The 18,960-nt window shown below is 39.1% G+C and overlaps 1 protein-coding gene across 2 annotated transcripts in view; it reads right to left on the bottom strand.

The window, feature by feature from the left end:
* PLXDC2 (plexin domain containing 2) overlaps positions 1 to 18,960 on the bottom strand; it is a 418,222-nt gene that overhangs the window by 85,779 nt on the left and 313,483 nt on the right. For both annotated transcript variants that reach the window (XM_036242142.1, XM_036242135.1), the window contains exon 7: positions 15,234 to 15,333. In XM_036242142.1, the coding sequence (XP_036098035.1) occupies positions 15,234 to 15,333 (100 nt within the window). The remainder of the gene's footprint in view (positions 1 to 15,233; positions 15,334 to 18,960) is intronic.

The following is an 18,960-nucleotide window of genomic DNA, read 5'->3' on the forward strand; positions in this document are numbered from 1 at the left end:
AAAACAATCCCTTTCACACTGCATATGCTCAACAAGTATCAGATATAACGTTTGTCTGTTTTCAGTATGGCGACCCCAGATCATACTGGCTATACGCTGCATATAACGGTCTAAATTCTGTAGACCTAAACTCACCGAAATCACACTAAGGCCCTGAAATCAGGCTTCTAAGGATTTGTCTCCCACCTTATCTTAGAGAAGCTTCCATTTGGAGTCAAGTCAATGGACCCAGCAATGGTCTCCTTTAGGATACAAAGCAGAAATGGTGTGATGACTTGGAGGACAGCCAGCTGGCTTTTAGTACGTGTTTAGGAAATACAGACGTGCACACATCCAGGAGGACAGTCGAGCATCTACTTACACCCTACATGTATCTGTTTTCTCCACTCATATTAGTCATCATGAAATCCTACTCCAGAAGGGAGAGGGGGAGGCTGTGCCCCAAATGAACTCCTCTGGGGCTAGGAGCGATTCCAGGGCCACTCAGCCAATAGATCTGCAGCTTTATCAGACTAGAAAACACTATTCAGAAACCAAATCCAATTAATTTCTTCATGGTGCAAGTGAAAGATGCATATATACTTTTCGAAGGGTACGATTTATTGAACGTGATTAGAGAAAATGCTGACTTCATGGTATTTAGTACCGTTTCACGAGGCACATGAATCATGTCTTTTTTTTTTTTTTTTTAACTTTGAAGGCATATAAATAGATTACTCAGCTTCTGCCTTTGTCTAAACAAAATGCATTCCTATAGACTGTTTTGCCTTGTACTGTGCTAAACAATTTACTTCTCAGAAATAAATGACATGGCTTCGCTGCCAAGAAGGAGGCTTTGAGACTTCATACCCAAGTTCACACAGTGTCTATCACATTAGTAGATGCTGAAAATACTAGTTTTCTTTTCATTTCAAACTGTACTTTGCAGACCTCAAACTACTAACATAGTGACTGTGAAGCCTCTGGGAGTTAATTATTGATTATGCATGTGGGATAAAGAGAAATGGTGACCTGTTTTTGCTATTTAGTTCTGTCACCTGCCAGACACCTCCAACTATGGGAAGGAGATTCATTTAACAGAACCAAAATTAATGAGAATACATTTTATTTGATGACCTGCCAATTAATGACAGCTTCCAAATGGCCATTTCCATTGCATTTCAGATATGTCCCTGTCAATGAACAGTAATGAGGAATATGTTTACTCATGACTCCTGCCAATCCTAGAAGCTTTCATTTGATTCCAGAAATGTACTTAGCCCCTGTGTCTTGTTTAGAAAGTCAGACGAAATAACGTTGTACCAAGCATTCAGTCATACTAGTGGTGATCCAGCTTCTGTCGTCTTCTTACGACTTGACCAAACCATGATCAACTATGATGCCCATTAATAGCTTTTGAAACTGAAAGAAGGAAAATAAATCCCTGAGCAGACTAACAGAGAATAAAGTTCAGTAATCAAAGTCTTTAGGTGATATTATTCAAATTGTAAATATTGCATTGCGTTTTTAGAAATTCTGAGCAAGCAGTATCTGCAGGGGAAACAGAGTGGTCATATGGACACCAGGAGTCCTCGCCAATCAATATTCACTCTGGCCAAAATAAACAGTTTAATGAGCACACTGTGGCATGATTAGCCATGAATCTAGATTATTAGCCTATCTTGAAAGCTAACACTCCCATAGAAAATGTATGAGTAATTTCCTAAATTGGCTGATTCTTATATTTATATAAATATTTTAATAGTTTCTTTATTTGTCATGTAAATGCTTTACTAACATTTCCTTGTTTATGGGTTGCCAATGCTTAACAACTGGCCCAAATGATTATTTCTTATTTTCCTTTCTCAGTCCAACTGAGTCTTCCACACAGCACCATTTACTGAACACTATTTGGTATACATGGCATATATTGTACCATTATAATTTCATCCCCAGCATAAAGATTCAGGGAAAAAAACAGGCTCTTGAGAAAAGCAGTGCACTGTTAAATCAGTTACAAGCTTTCCACTCAAAAAGGAATATGCACGGACAGAATCAGCTACTTGTAGTGGTTAAATAAGGCATCTACAGGTAGAAGCTGCTTTTGCCTCAAACTTCTTTTTTTCAGGTTCCTCTATAGTTCTAATTCTAGTAGACAGCAACGTAATTCAGCATTGGATAAGGCAACATAAAATGTAGGTGACTATGGAGTGCTAACCTGAGCCTCCTAATGTTCCCTCTTCGTGCCCTCCCTGCGTGCAGTTCCAGGGCACCGCTAGACCCAGGGGCCAGGTTTCACAAGTCACTTGAGCAGACGTGAAGAAAATCAGACACTTTAAAAACAATCCTCACTTTTGTCCTCCTTCCACGTGTATTCACTAATGGCTTAAAGGAGATGTATTTTCTGAACTCCAGTAATCACTTTGGCCAAGGAGGGTCAGGACAGGAAGGGGTCAATGTATTGTCATCGTGGACTAGTGTGAGGAGTGGACTGTGCGCCCGACTAACATCATGGCCCCCAGGGGCTCACGGACTCTTTCCCTGAACGTGGAGCTTCCACCAGGGGGACACATCCCTCTGCTCTGAGGCTTACGGGGAGATTTTGTGATGTACATTTGCAATGTCATTAATTTTTATTCTAAGAGAAAAGAAGATTGAGACTTTATTCAATAAATTTGGGTAAAATGCAATAAAATTTCTTTATTTAAAATTTTTTTCTTTATTGATTTTTAGAAAGAGAGAGAGGGAGAGACAGAATCATCGATGAGAGAGAACATCTACTGGCCGCCTCCTGAATGTCCCCCACTGGGGATCGGCCCACAACCTGGACATGTGTCCTGACCGGGAATCAAACCGACAACCTCTTGGTGCGTGGGTCGATGCTCAACCACTGAGCCATGGGCTAGAATTTCTTTATTTTAAAATTAAATGCTTTTTCCCCTCACCGTTTAGCCCCACTATGCCCTCTTCCACCTCTACCTCTCCCCTGCCCTGCAATCACCACACTGTTGTCCATGTCCATGAGTTCTCTCTCTTTTTATTCTTTTTTTTTTTTTTTTGAAAAGCTTTCAGTGCTAAATCACTTAGGAGCTTGGCACTTATATGAGAAAATAACCCTTTAGTTTTAAGAAACTATATATTTCCTATAGCAAAATGCAATTGGAAAGATTAACATGTGAACATGTTTACAAATGTAGGCAACCAGTATTAAAAATAGCAGTATTCTCTGTTTTAGGGAAGTGTAAGTTAAAACAGAAATAATCATTGTGTAATAGGGAAAAAGAGACACATTTAAAGGTAAATAAGACAGGGAAAAGTAGAAAATCTCTGAGGTCATAATTTAAAACAAAAATGGAAGATACAACTTGAGAGTAAAATTCAGTTTAGATTATCTTTGAGAATTATTTTTGAGAATTGACTTCCTATGCCTTCCATAGTTAGGCTACCACAGAGTGTAGTTTTGCAAAGCTGAGCTTTTGATTAACTACTTTGAATAAAATAAAAGAACATTAAGCTGAGATTCCCTTCTCTAGACCAATAAATTCTAGCCTAAAAGGTGCCCACAAGATATTTATTACATAAATTAATATTGAAATTTCTTTAATTTTTAATAATGTATTAATGTTCTTTCTGTGACTTTAGGATTGTATACCAGAAATAAAATAATTCAAAGATTATTAATTGAGGGACATATTTCTAAATTGGTTAAAATTTACTTCACATGAGATTGATACAGAATGAAAGTCAATGAATGAATAAATAGAAATAACAGGAAACAATTTAATGGCAAATTCCTGAAGGAATTCTTTTTTGTTCATAGAAATTCTAAAAGAAAACCTCAAATATGTTCCAATGAATCAGCAATTTCCAATATCCAGAAAATTCTCAAACTTTTACTTAAAAAAAAATCAATTCGGGGTCAACCAAATAGGATCTATTAGACATGCATCTACATGCATCTACATGCATGTCTAATGCAATAACATATCACTTCGTATAACGCCTTCTATCTGGGCAGAGTTTCGTAAGAGAGCATTTGATGGGCAGAATGGCGTGATGCCGATCGCTCTCCCCTCTGGTTGAGCTCTGAGGGAGCTGGTGCGTGTTTGAGAACTAGAGCACCCAAGGAAGCTGCGCTGAAAAGAGAGGCCATTTCATCTTCTGTTAAATGAATAATTATGAAGTGATTTTCATTTGAGAAGAGAGAAGATAAGGTGACACGATTCACTGAAGGATTTGTAGATTGATCTGTCTTTATATGAAAGAAAGAGCCCTGATAACTTTGGAAATAATAAGTGAAGCTCAGTTCTTTGGGAAGAACTTTTCCTGGGTTATATAAAATAGTAGGAAAGAAACACATCTCTACGTTTTTCCATGCAGTTTCCTTTTGTAGTTTGTCAATAATTAAAAAAAGATTTAGAGGTGATAAGTAATTATAATGTATGTGTCCTACCACCAAATCAAAACTACAGATTGTTTCCCATGGAGAAATTCAGTTGTAATAGAATGGTTATATTTAAAAATATATTATTTAATCATATCTAAAATTAGAGGCCTTTTAAAAGGCAAAGATGTCAAAGTATGTTTCTGTAAATATTATACTTGAAATGTAATATTTTATTTAAGTATGTGTGTATGGTTTACATATTTAAAAATTTTTTTTTCCTTATTGATTTTTTAGAGAGGAAGGAAGAGGGAGGAGAGAGAGAAAGAGACATCGATGAGAGAGAACATCCATTGGCACCTCCTGCATGCCCCACAGTGGGGATCAGGCCCACAACCTGGGCATGTGCCCTGACCGGGAATCAAACCAGTGACCTCTTGGTGCATGGGTCGACACTCAGCCACTGAGCTACACCAGCCAGGCTATGTATGGTTCATTGATACTCTGTTCAATATAACTACTAGTCACATGTATCTCTCTAAATTAACATTAGTGACTTAAATCCAATTAAAGATTTAATTCACCTGTCTCCCTAGCCACACTTCAAGAAGATAGAAGGCACATAGTGAGACCATACTGAACAGTACAGATGTGGATGATTTCATCAGTGCAGAAAGTTCTATTAAACAGTACTGATCTATGCTATTATTATTACTATTACTATTATTACTTTGAGAATTAAAGTTTAAGACATTTTCCTTGGTAAAAAGCAAATCTATGTTTTTGCTTGTTGCATTATTTTTTCCAGACTGTAAACATAATTTTGGTCAAGTTCTTTGGAAAACTGCTGTCTGGTTTATAACCTTGTATAGACCCCATATATGGCAAACTATATACAATGTTACTCAAAGAGTTCATTGAACCTCTAACCTCTAAATATTTAAAAAATATATTTGCTTTCAGTTTCATTTTAAAAAATGCTTATCTGCCCTGGCCGGATCGGCTCAGTGGTTAGATCATCGGCCCATGGACCAATGAGTTGTGGGTTCAATTTGATCAAGGGCACGTACCTCAGTTGCAGTTTGCCCAGGCCCTGGTCGGGGTCCTGTGGGAGGCAACCAGTCAATGTGTCTCTCTCACACTGATGTTTCTCTTTCTCTCTTCTCCCCCATCCTACTCCTCCCTCCCACTTTATCTGATGATAAACAGAAAAATATCCTCAGGTAAGGATTTAAAAAAATACGAATGTTTCTTTGCTTTTTGTTTTTGTTAATCCTCACCAGAGGATATATTTTTCCATTGACTTTCAGATAGGGTGGAAGGGAGGGAGAGAGAGAAACATCGATGTGAGAGAGACACTTTGACTAATTGCCTCTCACAACCCTGACTTGGGGCTGGGGATCAAACTTGCAATTCAGGTACATGCCCTTAACTGGGAACTGAACCCACAGCTCTTTGGTCCTCAGGTCAACCCTCTAACTACTGAGCCAAACCAGCCCCGGTGAACATGCTCATGTTTCTTGCTGAGCCATGAATACTAATAACCAACAAAACAAAGGCACAACCTCGAAAAATTTAAAATAGCAGATGCTGATGAGAAAGAGATTGATATTTAAGAAAGACCCAGGTAATGTCCTGCAGGTGAGAAGAACAAAGTGGAGTGGTCTAAGCGATTCAGAAATAGAATCATAACTTGTAGTAGGACCATTTCAAGTCAGGTCAGCTGCCTTCCAGATTGGTTTCTGGTACGAGAGTCGTGCACGTGTGAGCCAAAGTAACTTTCACATTATGAAAAGGACACAGCCTTCAGTTTTCAAATAAGAGAACCACAAAGGCATAAGTGGATTTTCTGGGTTTCTTGTTGAAAATATTATGCTCATTAAGCTCAGAGAATGGAGGAAAGGTGAGGCCTGATGGAGAAGGTCAGCTCCTGAGAAATTAAGATTGAAATTCAAAATGTTAAATTGGCCCTGGCCGGTTTGGCTCAGCGGTTAGAGCATCGGCCTGTGGTCCACAGAGACCTGGGTTTGGTTCCCGCTAAGGGCACGTACTTCTGTTGCAGTTTGTCCCCAGCCCTGGTTGGGTTGTGTGGGTGGCAGCCACTCGATCTGTCCCTTTCACGTCGCTGTTTCTCTCTCTCTCTCTCTTTCTCCCTCCCACTCTATCTGAACAACAACAACAACAACAACAAAATGTTAAATTGAAGGAGAGAGAAACAAACAAGTATGAATGCTACTAGTGAGAACTGTACATTTATCCAGAAGACCTCTGCCTACTGCACTGTGTAAAAGGATTTGAAGGGACATAAGCCGAGGCCAAGAAAGATTTACTTAGTAGAGCTGTTTAACAAAAATTATGGAAACTACACATGGCCTATGCATATATGACAAAGTCAAAACTTCCTGGTAATCAAAAGATTATTTAAAAAAAATGAAATACCATGTTCTGCTTTGCAAATAAAGGTTAAAATATTATAATCGTGTCTGATAGCATTTTGGGAAATGGGATCTAATATAATGGGTGGGGGAGTAAATGAGTGTAACCTTTATAAAAAGCAAATTGTCAAAACACATAAAAACCATTGACATTAATGGCTACATACTCATTTTTTTACAATTAAATTATTGGGACTTCCGGACAAGATGGTGGCATAGGTAAACACAGTATTGCGTCCTCCCACAACCACATCAAAGTTACAACTAAACTACACAACAACCATCATTCAAAACCGCCTGAAATCAAGCTGAGTGGAAGTCCTACAACCACGGAATTAAAGCAGCAGCCACATCCAGACTGGTAGGAGGGGCGGAGCCGAAAGGGCTGGTCCCACACCCACGTGTGGCGGATAAAAATCAGGAGGACACCTTGGCAGGGAAGGTCCTTCCTGAGGACTGAGGGGTTCCCATCCCACACCAGATGCCCCGCTCAGGGTTCCAGGGCCAGGAAGAGAAGTCCCCATAACGTCTGGCTGGAAAAACCAGCGGGAACTGAGGCTCAGGGAGGCTGAAGCGGCTGGAGCCCCAGGCAGCTCCCTAAAGGGCCCGCGCACGGACTTATCGGACTCTCTCCCTCTAAGCTCGGAGGGGAGGCAGCTCAAGGGGCACCAGAGACATACAGGGAAGAACTGAGCTGTTTGGCACTGGAGCGAGGGCTGGAGAGGGGGCTTTCTCTGGGACAAACGTGCTGTCAGAGGCCTTTGTTCCTTTGGTGAGCCCTTCCCTGGGGCGGCAGACAGCCGCCATATCTGGGACTCCAGCAACCTGGCTCACACTGGTAGCCCCGCCCTGCTGACTCCCTGAGGCCCCGCCCTACCCAACTTTTAGGCCCACCCAAGCTGTTGCCACTTGCTTAACTAGGATTGGCCTGTCTTGGATCCTGCTTCAGGTTTTTCCTAAATTCTTTCAAACGAGCAGCATCTGGTCTCAGCTAGCCTCATACCTCTTGTTAAGTAATACACTGAAACACAGGGAGGCAGCCAAAATGAGGAGACAAAGAAACAGGTCCCAAATGAAAGAACAGAAAAAAACCCCAAGAAAAGAACTAAGTGAAATGAAGATAAGCAACCTAACAGATGCTGAGTTCAAAATACTGCTTATAAGGATGCTCAATGAACTTAGTGAGAACCTCAGTGAACTTAGTAAGGGCCTCAAGAGCATAAAAAAGGACCAGTCAGAAATCATGGATGCACAGTTAGAATTGAAGGAGGCATTAACTGAAATAAAGAATAATTTACACAGCTTCAATAATAGAGTACGTAAATCCAAGGAGCAAACCATTGATTTGGAATATAAAGAAGCAAAAAACGCCCAATCAGAACAGCAAAAAGAAAAAGAATCCAAAAAAATGAGGATAGTTAAGGAGCCTCTGGACAACTTCAAGCGTGCCAACATTCACATCTTGGGGGTGCCAGAAGGAGAAGAGTGAGAACAAGAAATTGAAAACCTGTTTGAAACAATAATGGCAGAAAACTTCCCTAACTTGGTGAAGGAAACAGACATACGAGTCCAGGAAGCACAGAGTCCCAAACAAGATGAACCCCAAGAGGCCCACACCAAGACACATCATCATCAAAATGCAAAAGGTTCAAGACAAAGAGAGAATCTTAAAAGCAGCAAGAGAAAGGCAGCTAGTTACCTACAAGGGAGTTCCCATAAGGCTGTCAGCTGATTTCTCAAAAGAAACTTTGCAGGCCAGAAGGGAGAGGCAAGAAATATTCAGAGTGATGAAAAGCAAGAACCTACAACCAAGATTACTCTATCCTGCAAAGCTGTCATTTAGAATCAATGGCCATATAAAGTTTCCCAGACAAGAAAAAGTTAAAGGAGTTCATCACCACCAAACCGTTATTATATGAAATGTTGAAGGGTCATTTTGAAGAAAAAGATAAAATATATGAACAAACAAAATGGCAATGAATATATATCTATCAACAATGGAATCTACAAACAAAATGAACAGGTAGAACAGAAACATTCTCATAGATAGAGAGAACATTTTATTGGTTGCCAGATGGGAGGGGGGTTGGAGGAATGGGTGAAAAAGGTGAAGAGATTAAGAAGTACAAATTCATTGCTAGACTGACAAACCTCAAAGGGAAAGGGGGTGGGGGTGGGTGGGAAGAAATAAGCCAAAGAACTTATATGCATAACCAATGGACACAGACAACAGTGTGGGAAAAGGCGGGAGGGGGGTGGGAGGAGGAGGGAGGTCAATGGGGGAAAAATGTGGAACATCTGTAATGCATTTTACATTCAACAATAAAGATTAAAAAAAAAAATTATTGGGTGAAAAGAGTTAATAGGATCATATGGGCTTCAAGTGTACATTGCTGTGATACAAGACCTGTGTACTGCACTGCGTGCCCACCATGCACAGTCAAACCATCTTCCATCACTCCCTTCCCTCTGGTAACCACCACACTGCTGTCTGTGTCCATGAGTTTCCGTTTTACATATTTGAGTAAGCGAATTCTGCCTGATTTATTTCACTTAGAATAATATTCTCAAAGTCCATCCATGTTGTCACAAATGACAGTGTTTCATTTTCCTTATGGCTGAGTAGTATTCCATTGTGTACATGTACCACATCCTCTTTATCCAGTCCTCTATCAAAGGGCACTTTGGTTGTCTTCATGCCTTGGCCACTGTAAATAATGGCATAATGAACATAGGGGTACGTATATCTTTGCGAATACTTGTTTTCGAGTTTTTCGGGTAGATACCTAGGAGAGGTATTTCTGGGTTACATGGTAACTCCATTGGTGATTTTTGGGGGATCTGCCAGACTGTTTTCCATAGTGGCTGTACCAGTCTACATTCCCACCAGCAGTGAAGGAGGGGTCCCTTTTCTCCACCACAATCTCTCTACCACTTGTTATTACGTATCTTGTTGATAATAGCCATTCTAACAGGTGTGAGGTGGCATCTCACTGTAGTTTTGTTTTGCATTTCCCTAATAGCTAGCGAAGCTGAACATCTTTTCATATATCTGCTGACCATTTGTATGTCTTCTTGGGAGAACTGTCTGTTCAGGTCCTCTGCTCATTTTTTAATTGGATTGCTTGTTTGGTGTTGAGTTTTATGAGTTTATACATTTGGATATCAGGAGCTGTTGTTTGCAAGTATCATTTCCCAATTGGTTGGTTGCCTTTTTGTTTTGTTGTCAGTTTCTCTTGCTGTACAGAAGCTTTTTAGTTTGATATAGTCCCATTCATTTATTATTGCCTTTATTTCCCTTGCCTTTGGGGTCAAATTCATAAAATGTCTCCATAACCAAGGTCCATAAGTTTAGTACCTGTTTTCTTGTACATGATTCATTGTTTCAGGTCTTATATTTAGGGCTTTGGTACATTTTGAATTTATTTTTGTTCATGGGGACAAACTGTAATCTACTTTTATTATTTTGCATGTGGGTTTTCAATTTTCCCAGCACCATTTATTGAAGAGGCTTTCTTTTCTCTATTGTGTATTTTTTGGCTTGTTTGTCAAACATTATCTGCCCATATACATGTGGTTTTGTTTCTGGGCTCTCAATACGCTCCTTGGATCTGTGCATCTGTTTTTCTGCCAGTGCCATGCCTTTTTTTTTTCCTTTTATTGATTTTAGAGAGGGAGGAAGGGAAAGAGAGAGATACATCCATCAGTTGCCTCCCGTATGCACCCTGACTGGGGATCAAACCCGCAACCAAGGTATGTGCCCCGACCAGTAATCAAACCCTTGACATTCTGGTACATGGGATAATGTTCCAACCAACTGAGACACACTGGCCAGGGTGCCATGCTGTTTTAATTTTTGCAGTCCTGTAGTATAATTTAAAGTCAGTTAGTGTGCTACCTCCTTCTTCATTCTTTTTTCTCAGGATTGCTTTGGCTTTTTGGGGTCTTTTTGATTCCACATAAATCTGATGATTTTTGTTTGTTTTATTTCTTTAAAAAATGACATTGGGATTTTGATGGGAATTGCACTAAATCTGTATATTGTTTTGGGTAATATGGCCATTTTAACTATGTTGATTCTTCCCACCGATGAACACAGAATATCTTTCCATTTTGTTGTATCTTTTTCAAACTCTGTTAATAATGCATTGTAGTTTTCAGTATATAGGTGTTTCACATCCTCTGTTAAATTTATTTGTAGGTATTTTATTATTTTGTTTCAATTGCAAAAGTAATTTTTTAAAATTTCTTTTTCTGAGGCTTTGTTGTTAGTACGTAGGAACGCAGTGTATTTTTTGTACATTGATTTTGTATCCTGCAACTTTACTATATTTGTTTATTGCTTCTAATAGTAGTTTCTTGGTGGCGTTATATAATAATTTTTTAAGAGTCAAATATGTGTAAAAATTTAAAAACAAGGATATTCAGCACTGTTTTACTGATAATTAATACAAAAAGCCACCTACATGGAAAACCAGTGCTGAGACAGGTTCCATACATTATGTAACAAAGAAATTTGTTGCAGCTATTAATGACCACATTTAGGACAGGAACTTCACAGTGTAAAAACAAAAAATGTGCTGTATATATTATGGGAAACCCAGGTGGCAGAAATATTTACAGCATAGCACCAATTTTCTTAATGCGTGTGTGTATACTATAAACAAATGATTGGATGCAGGTTTGTGGAAACATTGTTATCTTTCTATAATAGATTTTTAAGCAATTTAAAATTCCTTCTGTGAGTTTTCTGTTATTTTACAAATCCTCTGAATTAACACGCACTATGCTTAAAATCACAAGGCTGTTTTTACACTCATATTTCTGTAACAAATGACCGGTCATTGCATGCAGACCTGTTTTCCACATCTGTGCCTGTGGAGAATGAGTCAGCTGATCTCTGTGGGTCTTTCTGTCTCTGAAGTTCTATAACATAGCTTATGAAAAACAAAGGCAATGCTAAGATGCATACACACAGGCAGAGAACAAGACAAAAAACCCAAAGGATGTCATAGTGAGAAAGAATGAGTTTCAGCGAGAGGGAGTCCAGGTGTTTTTTAGTAGAAAATCCCCTGTGGACCCACTCAAGGAGCCCTTGGCCTGTGTGTGGTCATCTTAGCATCACTGTCTTTTTAAAGTGATAATGTTGATGATAATGAATAAACAATAAGTATAAATAAAATATAGTGCTTACTTTGTGACAGGTACTGCATCCTGTGTACACATTTCATTTTGTATCTAAAGAAAGTCATAGAAATTAAATAAAATGCCAAAGGTCTCATGACTATTATCCACACTTACAATGTTTCTTATGCTTTCTGGAATTTTAATTAAAATTTATCTTTTACTTTATTTTTAAATTTAAGGGTTAACTTCACCATAGACTTTTTTCATACTTTTTTTTGGAGCAAAGGAATTTCCTTTGTAACTTCAGAACTCCTGACTAATTTAGTAACAATGCTTGAATTCCCTTTGATATTTTAAACTATCAGATCACCTGACCTTTTGGGATAGATAAAAGCTACTTTAATAAATTACTCTTGAAAAATACAGGGAAATCATTTACTATTTGGAAGCTTTTAAAAACAGGAAAACAAGCTTTTTGTTGTTGATGTTATGATGAAGGGGTGGGAGAGAAATCTTCATAATAAACAAATTAAACTTACCTTATAAATTTTTTTAATGTTTTACCAAACCCTCACCAAATCTGATGAAAATGGTATAGCAACTGTGGTCCCATTGGGAAAAATTATTCTCAAGATTGTAGCTCATGTTCCCATGTTGCCATGGCTAGATTAAGTCAAGGATCTAGGTTCTATACCCTATGTAACCACAATGAGTAAAAGAACAGAAAATTGATCTTATGAGAACCAGGTCCCATGTAATAATGCACCATTCAATACAGAAGAAATGAAACCACCATTAGGATAATGATCAGGTTTTCCTTAAATTCACTCAGGAGAAGAAAAAGGGGTAACAGAGATGAACGATTTAAATTCCCTATGAGGATGACCCCTAATAACGAGGCTGTTAAATAAGGGAACAGAATTTTGAAAAAAACTTAAACATTCATCTAAATTCTGATTGGACAAATAAGTAACATACAGATCTCTAGGAATCACCTTATTTTCTCAGGAAAAATAATACTTGCATAACTTGTAGAATGCCAATCTTGGCTTAGCCTAATGCCTGGTGTAAATAAGTACCTTTTTATTTTTTTAGCTGAGACTGCAACGTGACCATATCTCTCCTCTTACACACAAGCTCATGTGACAGACACTGGCACACTTTGTAAATGTGGGAACAGATTTATAAGGAGATTTTAAATGTTTATGTTTCCCAAAAGATTTTCAAGTAGAACACATCTATTCCGATATTCGTGCGGAAGTATGGTCCCATCTATCGGCAGGCATAAGTGGGTTAGAAACTCAGAACTTCCATGCTCTTCTGGCTAATTTTCTCAGTAAAGTCAACAAAAATGTGAATGTCCCTCCAGCATCCACTTGCCTGAGAGAAGTTTTTCTTTGAACTCAAAGCCTAAGTCATTTTTTTTTAGATGAATGTCGAGTCCCAAACTTTAGACATAATCTGTTCTCAAAATTCATATAAATTTTGCAAAATTTATTCAATAGCAATGATATCTGGGAAGGATAGCCCCTCAAAACATAATAGTTACCCTATTACAACATAATAAGGAATGCATAATTGCATTTGGGGACAATTTAATAATTTATTTAAGTACAATTTTGTAATGTCTCAGTTCTCACACAAACTTGAATATAAAAGTATTGAAATTGTAAAAAAAATTCTTTTTTTTTTTTTTTTTTTACTTTTTGACTTTGGAGGCTCTTTTTCTCCAAAACAGTAACATATCAGAACATCAGTGGGGACTAAGATGCCTTCAAAGGAAGCCGTGAATAAAATTCTTTCTGGGCTGGAAAGAAACCACCAAGAAACTAAAACTAGCGTTTCCTTTCCCGGGTGTGATAACCGACTGGAGGTGTGTGCGATCTAACACCTCTGAAAGGGAGAAGGCGGAGCCAGCCTGCCTTTCCCAGGACCCGCTTCTCAAGGGAGGTCCTGCCAGATGGGCTTCCCGCGGCGCAAGGTCCTACCGCAGCCTGGCTCTGTTCACCGAACAGCGTTGTTCGGAACCTCTGCCTGGGTTTGACAAGTTCCCTTGACTATCACCTCCCAGGAGTCCGGAGCGAACAGGGACAAACTGCCCTGGTTCGTGTTCTTCGCGAGCCGAACTGCCGCATGTGAATGCCTGGCTAAGGGGCGGCTGTAGAATAAACCCTATGCTGTGCAGCCAACCCACTGCTCTGAAAAGCCCCATTTCCACTCCACTTACTTTCTGCATGTGAGATGGCACCGAGGGAATTAGCTCAAGTCAAGAACAAACACATATATGCATGCGATCATTTGAGTCTACCACTCTCATACCATGAAAGAAGAAAAAGAACTTGGAAAGCCAAGGGGAAGAAATGACCTCTTGCTTTATATAAGCATGTCTAGGACAGGAATGAACACACACTTTCAGTATAAACATACCCAAGCATCCATGAGGACTGTTCTTGAAATACAGGAGATTTAAAAACAGAAGTTTTCACCCGGCCAGTGTGGCTCAATGGATTGAGCGTGTCCCATGGACTGAGAGGTCCCGGTTCCATTCCCAGTCAGGGCACATGCCTGGGTTGCGGGTTTGATCCCCAGTAGAGGGCATACAGGAGGCAGCCAATCAATGTTTCTTTCTCACATCATGTTTCTCTTTCTCTCCCTTCCTCTCTCTAAAAAAATCAATAAAAACATATATAAAAACACAGAAGCTTTCCAAATAGCACATATGTTTTTATTCTACAAAATGCAAAGTAGAATAGATAGGCAGAAATAATTTAAACAAAAAAAAAACAACAACTATATTTTCTCTAGTAGCTATAATTTCATCATAATTTTTATTTACCTAAATGTATACTTTTTCTGTCATTTTCCTTTAGACTCTCCAGCAGTTTTATATAAAAATGTTAAACTCAAAATGGCACAGAGCTGTTAGTTTGCTGATAAATGTATTTAAACAAAACAAGCAAACAAAAAAGTCATGCATCTATAAGTCAAATAATCTCTCTTTTTTATGTTCTTCTTATTAATAAAATAGATATATCTGCATAATCAAGCTAGCCATCTCAAAGAATCCAAAATACACACGCTTGCTTGGCTATTTAATTTTACTTCACCTAAATTATCAGTTCAAGAGTAAAAGAGAGAGAAAGAGAGAGAGACCTCAGTAAAAGTTATAAACCAAACCATATAATTAACAAGCAGCCCTTACCTAAGTGATACTATTGTTCAAAGAGCTACCATCTGCCCAGATCAATCTCCCTTACATTTACCCCCACAGTGGGCTCGGACTTTGCCATTACCCTTCTTCTACATACTGGGAATTTGCTGGATCCTGTGGACAACGACAAATGCATCAGACAGCCCCACTTTCACTGGGTGATTGGTCGAACTTATCTGCGTGACCAAGACAGGAATCTGAAAAAGAAAAATCAGATTGCTACGTGTTAGATTTTAATTTCATCTTATTTAATGGCTAAAATCAGGTGGTGAAGATGAAAAACTAGAGAGAGAGAGCCATGAAAATTAGGGAAGAAAGACATACAATACCTAAAATCACATCTATGTAGTGCTAATTGATGGATTAAAGTGACAACAGAGTTTTCGGTCCTACTGTCGGCTACTTGATGAAAGCAACGAATTCTCAGAGAAGCTAACTGATGCTGGACAATGAAAACTGCCAGACATATAATATGTGTGCACCATAAATGCCTTTAGTGCCGGCTATGCTCTCAGGAATAGACATTCTTCTTACACTGTTTTCCTAAAGGACTTAATTATATATTTATTTTCAAAGTTTAAAAAAAGACACCTTGTTTACAAATGGCCTTTATAAAATCTAGAGAAAGACAAATAAGTGCAGTGATAAATGTATATTGAATGATATCATTGTTGATTATTACGTAGTGATATTTGGAAATTGCTAATGGATGTGGAACTTCATCATTCTGGTTGAAACTCGTATGAAAAACATGAATTGTTATGGGTCATCTCAAGGTCACACTTCTAAATTTGAACCTCACTGGAACCCAAATCTGAATATGACAGACATTCCTAACATTTACAGCTTTAAAAAGTTAAGACACATTGAGAATATATGAAACATAGTATAGCAGTTGCAAATGAGACAAACTATTCGAGTTTATTTTATTCTAGACTTACAAGAGTCTAGATAATAATGACTACTATCTTTATTATCATTTTTATAGAAGTAAAAATGGGAACGAAACCATCTTCAATGAATAAAGGGACAAGAAGTAAAGAGAGAAAAATAAATGCACCAAAAAATCTTTAAGTAGAATAAATAGGTTGTGAGCCATCTGTGACTAATTCATTAAAGAAAATATTAGATCAGACATTGTTGTATAAACCTTAACAAATGGTATAGCAATAAGAAGAGAAGAAATAAACTGGAGAGACGATATAATAAGCGCTGTTCTGCTTATTTTTTGGCTATGACATCATAGAATTAAAAAGGTCTATTTTGTTGAAATTGATATATTAAGAGGAAATTTTAATGTTTCTGAAGTTATCTCGAAACATGTAAATGGAAGATGACATTTTTCCTTCATGTACTAAATTAGTTGTCTCTCAAACAATGTTATATGCCAATTTTACACCTGTATGCCCAGTTCCTAACCAGCATTAAAAATTATTATGATATTTAGACAACAAAAACAAAACAAACCATAACTTCTGTCCCTAAAAGTTCATTTACTAAATAAAACTCTGATTTATTAAGCTATATTCAGTATCAATTTACATGATACTTTTTTTTTAACCTCATCCAAGAACATTTTTCCACTTTTTGTTCAGATAGAGTGGGAGAGAGAGAGAGAGAAACATTGATGTGAGAGGGACATATTGAGTGGCTACCACCTGCACAACACAACCAGGGCCGGGGACAAACTGCAACTGAGGTACGTGTCCTTAGTGGGAACTGAACCTGGGTCTCTCTGGACTGCAGGTCAATGCTCTAACCGCTGAGCCAAAGCGGCCAGGGCCTGAATCCCTCTTTTTAATGGACATTATACTCACTCAGCTTTATACTCCATGTGGAGGAGTACCAGTATAAATGTAATTTACATTTAAGACAGACTCAGAGTCAAAGATGAGAAGACAAAAGGATGGAGAGAGTCTAGGAAAAAAAGCCCAGATCAGGTTATATTTTGTATATCCTAATAACACAAGATCATAATTCTTTTTATCTCTTTTTTTTTCCTCATCTGAGGACATTTTTCCATTTTTTGTTCAGGTAGAGTGGGAGGGAGAGAGAGAGGAACAGAGAGAGAGAGAGAAACATCGAAGTGAAAGGAACACCTCGAGTGGCTGCCACCCGCACAACCGACCAGGGCCGGGGACAAACTGCAACCGAGATACGCGCCCTGAGCGGGAACCGAACCCGGGTCTCTCAGGACCGCAGGCCGACGTTCTAACCGCTGAACCAAACCGGCCAGGGCTCATAATTCTTTTTAAACAGCAATATTGACAGTTGCTTGCCTAGAATAAGTACAAAGTCTTGGCTACTAGCATTTCTCACTTGCCTTCATCCCCAACATCTATGAGTTCAGTTCTCCTCTGCCAATGGTGAAGTATTTTACCAAATAATTCTATGATAATTATTGTATTTCTTTCCTTTTTTATGCAAATCATTTTATTGTTATTTTTTAATTGAATGTATCGGGATGCCATTGGCTAATAAAATTGTATAGGTTTCAGGTGTACAATTCTATAATATACCCACCTGTATATGATATTGTGTTCACCACTCTAAGTCTTTTTTCCCCCCAAACTTAAAGCAGAACTTGAGTTTTTATTGCTAGCAATTAAAAATTTCTATTATTTGATTATGAATATTACACTTTTCTACCAGAGTTTGTTTTCCGGGCCACATGTCTTGGTTCCTACACACCTCCTAGTACAGTGGCTTCCCCTTCTCCTCAGATTTTCCATTCTCCCTTTCCTATTGCTCTTCCCCACCCTTTCCCTTACCTTTCATCTGACTTGGTTCTCTCCACCTCTTTCCTCCCTTTCACTGCCTTCCTTCATATTTTTTAAAATACGATTTTTTATTGATTATTATTTTTTTTTAGAGAGAGAGGAAGGGAAAGGGAGAGAGAGAGAAACACGGCTGTGGCCGGTTTGGCTCAGTGGTTGTAGCGTCAGCCTGCGGACCAGAGAGTCCCAGGTTCGGTTCCGCTAGGGGCACGTACCAAAAAAAAAAGAAACATGGATGTGAGAGAAAAACATTGATCAGCTGCCTCCTGCACACCCCATACTGGGGATGGAACCTGAAACCTGGGCATGTGCCCTGACCCGGAATCGAACTGGTGCCCTCTTGGTGCCTGGGATGATGTTCAACCAATTGAGCCACACCGGCTCGGCGTTCCTTTATAGATTGTCTTGAAGTCAAACCCTCTCTGCTGGTGTTTTTATCGGTGGTGGGTTGAGTGCAGTGATGGCCCCAATCAATGGCCTCCTATATCCACACTTTTTGACTTTTCACTGGGTCGTCCTTTTCCACCCTAGCTCTGGGCTCAGTAATACAGCAAAAGGAGAGAATAGCAAACACGAAGCAAAAAGGAGCTCAAAACCTGCTTGCACATTTCCACCTCCTGTCTCGCTCCTCTGCACTGTCACGAGAGTGTACCCTGCTGGTCTGCTCAAGACACATGAACCGTGTGGAGAACTAGTCCCCGTTCGACAGAGATCACCCTGGACCAGCCAGTCCCCCGACACACGAGTCTGAGAGCAGCGGAGTCCAGCCCAGGCTAGTGGAACCACTGAGTTATAGGTGTCTTGTGAGAAAGAAGAAATGTAGTTGTTTTAAACTACTACATCTTGGGGCGATTTGTTATGCATCCTTGACCTAATTGCTTGTGTGTTTTTTAGGAATTAAAAGGTTAACATGGCCCTGGTCGGTTTTCTCAGACGTTAGAGCGTCAGCCTCTGGACCAGAGAGTCCCGGGTTCGGTTCCCGCTAAGGGCATGTACCTCGGTTGCAGTTTGTCCCCGGCCCTGGTTGGAATTGTGTGGGTGGCAGCC

This window comes from Molossus molossus, unplaced genomic scaffold (assembly GCF_014108415.1).
Source record: "Molossus molossus isolate mMolMol1 unplaced genomic scaffold, mMolMol1.p scaffold_m16_p_1, whole genome shotgun sequence".
In the NCBI taxonomy this organism is placed as follows: domain Eukaryota; kingdom Metazoa; phylum Chordata; class Mammalia; order Chiroptera; family Molossidae; genus Molossus; species Molossus molossus.